The sequence below is a fragment of the Adiantum capillus-veneris genome, chromosome 29, assembly GCF_014529385.1.
Source record: "Adiantum capillus-veneris isolate H3 chromosome 29, ASM1452938v2, whole genome shotgun sequence".
NCBI lineage: Eukaryota > Viridiplantae > Streptophyta > Polypodiopsida > Polypodiales > Pteridaceae > Adiantum > Adiantum capillus-veneris.
Window position 1 is genome coordinate 36,024,868 of NC_140959.1, and position 2,024 is coordinate 36,026,891.

The window sequence follows — 2,024 nt, forward strand, 5'->3', positions numbered from 1 at the left end:
AAAGCTCGAACTTGACGAGAAATCTGAAACAGCCGTCTAGTTTAACGCCATCTATGGATTGTGTGTAGCAGACAAGATTCGGACTGCAAAGACCTAGAGAGGCAAGGTGGAAAGGGCCTTGTGCATACCTGAGGAGGCGGGACGCAACAAAAAGCTTCTTGAACATGAAGGCGGCCGTGAAGGAAAAACCTGGGGCAAGGCAGGCTGTCACTACAGACCACAGATAGATGCGTCGAGTGTTTGCAGCCTTAGCATGATGGGGATCGCTTTTGAGGGGAATAGGGGCTGCAAGGTGCATTCGACAGACGCAACCATGCACCTATAAAAGAAGCTCTCCTCCATCCTTTCATTCCCTCTCATTATGTATCCCAACCAGTCGTTGCTCCTTCAGCCCATTGCTTGCCCTTCTTTCTGCTACTCTGTGCGTGTTCACTTCATTCTTCATCTGCCTGTTCGCTTCTTGCCCTTCTTTCTGCTCGCAATATTCTCCTCAGGTATGATTTTTTTATCTTACCTTTGCAATGTCTGAGGAAGGACCAGCCATTGGTAGCGACCTCGGCACCACCTACTCTTGCGTGGGTGTTTGGCAGCATGACCGTGTCAGGGGCATATGATAGGGCACGAACTATCCAGTTTCAACTTCTTCATCCTGAAGGCCCAATGGGGAGAAACATGTCCATGGACTCAGGGAGGATCTCAACATCAAGTGGAAGGTCCTTGTAGACTCCTTCTCCCTCCCGCGCACTTCTGCATACTTGAGGAGATCGTGAGTGCATACCTGCAAATCAAAACGGTGGCATGTACTTGGAGTGTGCATACCTGAGGAGGCTACTACGAGCCCCGTTTTGGATCACGATTCACCCCTCCCTACTTCACTGGCCTATGTTGGGTTTCATATGCAAGGAAGCACCCAATTACTGCACTTTCACTTGCATCATGAAGGGGTCCAAGCAGGTATGGCGTAGTAGAACCAACTGACGCACAAGCAGGTAAAAGGAAGAGCAAGGACCTTTGAGCTACCTCAACTAAAGAGATAAGGGCAATGGCGGGCGATATTCGCATTTACATACCATGGAGGCTACCCACCTACTACTCTTCGGACAAGTCCATAACCCAAATTAATTGTAAATGTGGTCTAGAGAATGAGACACATATAGATCTTGAGATCATCCATTCCCTGATTTTGGCAGCCAATGTCTTAAAATTGGAACTTGGTATCTCTTGTAGTGCCTTTCTCTTGCTCTATTTTTTTATGGTAAAAGGGGAATATAGATTTTGCTTTTTTGGTTTGCGAGTGCTTTTTTGTCAAGGCATATGTAGACTAGATGGGGAGCCTTGTGGTGTTTTTGGCTTGATGGCATGGAGGCTCAAACTTAAGTTCGAGCCTCTAGACCATCTAGTTTGTAAATAGGTATATGGTGATCACAAGAAAAATGGTATCTAATGTGATTTTTTCTTGGTATATTTACCGATGGTGTGGAGGCTCGAACTTAAGTTCGAGCCTCTAAACCGTCTAGCTTGTAAATAAGTCTACGGTGATCACAACAAAAATGGTATCTCATGTGCTTCCTTCTTGCTATATTTACTTGGTTAGCGGGGTTCTCTTGAATTAAACCCGCCCATTCCTCCATGTAGCTTAATCACAACAATTAAACTCACAAAACCTACACTCACTTAGGATGCTAGCAGTCTCGATTGCCTATGCTTTTTATAACAACTTTTCTTTGTGAAGCAGGTATAGTAGTTTGAGTGTTTTGGATAATGGCTTTTGTGTCTAGGCATTCTTGGACTAGATGGGGTGAGGTTCCAACTTAAGTTTGAACCTCCACCCCATCCAGTTCGAAAACAACCCCATGGTATTTTCAACTTGATAGTTTGGAGCCTAGGATCTAGTTTTCTTTGGAAATCATGCCTTCATGGGGTTTCTAACCGCGAAGGAATGGAGGTTCAAACTTAAGGTCAAGCCTCCAAATCATCTAGTTTGTGGTGATCACAAAAAAATGATATCAAATATGATAAGTTTT

General features: G+C 44.8%; 1 protein-coding gene across 1 annotated transcript; it reads right to left on the reverse strand.

Moving 5' to 3' along the window:
* Nucleotides 1-302: 302 nt before the first annotated feature.
* Nucleotides 303-1,310, reverse strand: LOC147419041 (uncharacterized). Its single transcript, XM_086505708.1, has 3 exons — nucleotides 911-1,310; nucleotides 820-831; nucleotides 303-747 (listed from the first exon to the last, which is right to left on the reverse strand). The coding sequence occupies exons 1-3, from the start codon at nucleotides 1,060-1,062 to the stop codon at nucleotides 645-647; spliced, it is 267 nt and encodes an 88-aa protein (XP_086361834.1). The 5' UTR covers nucleotides 1,063-1,310; the 3' UTR covers nucleotides 303-644.
* Nucleotides 1,311-2,024: the final 714 nt, after the last annotated feature.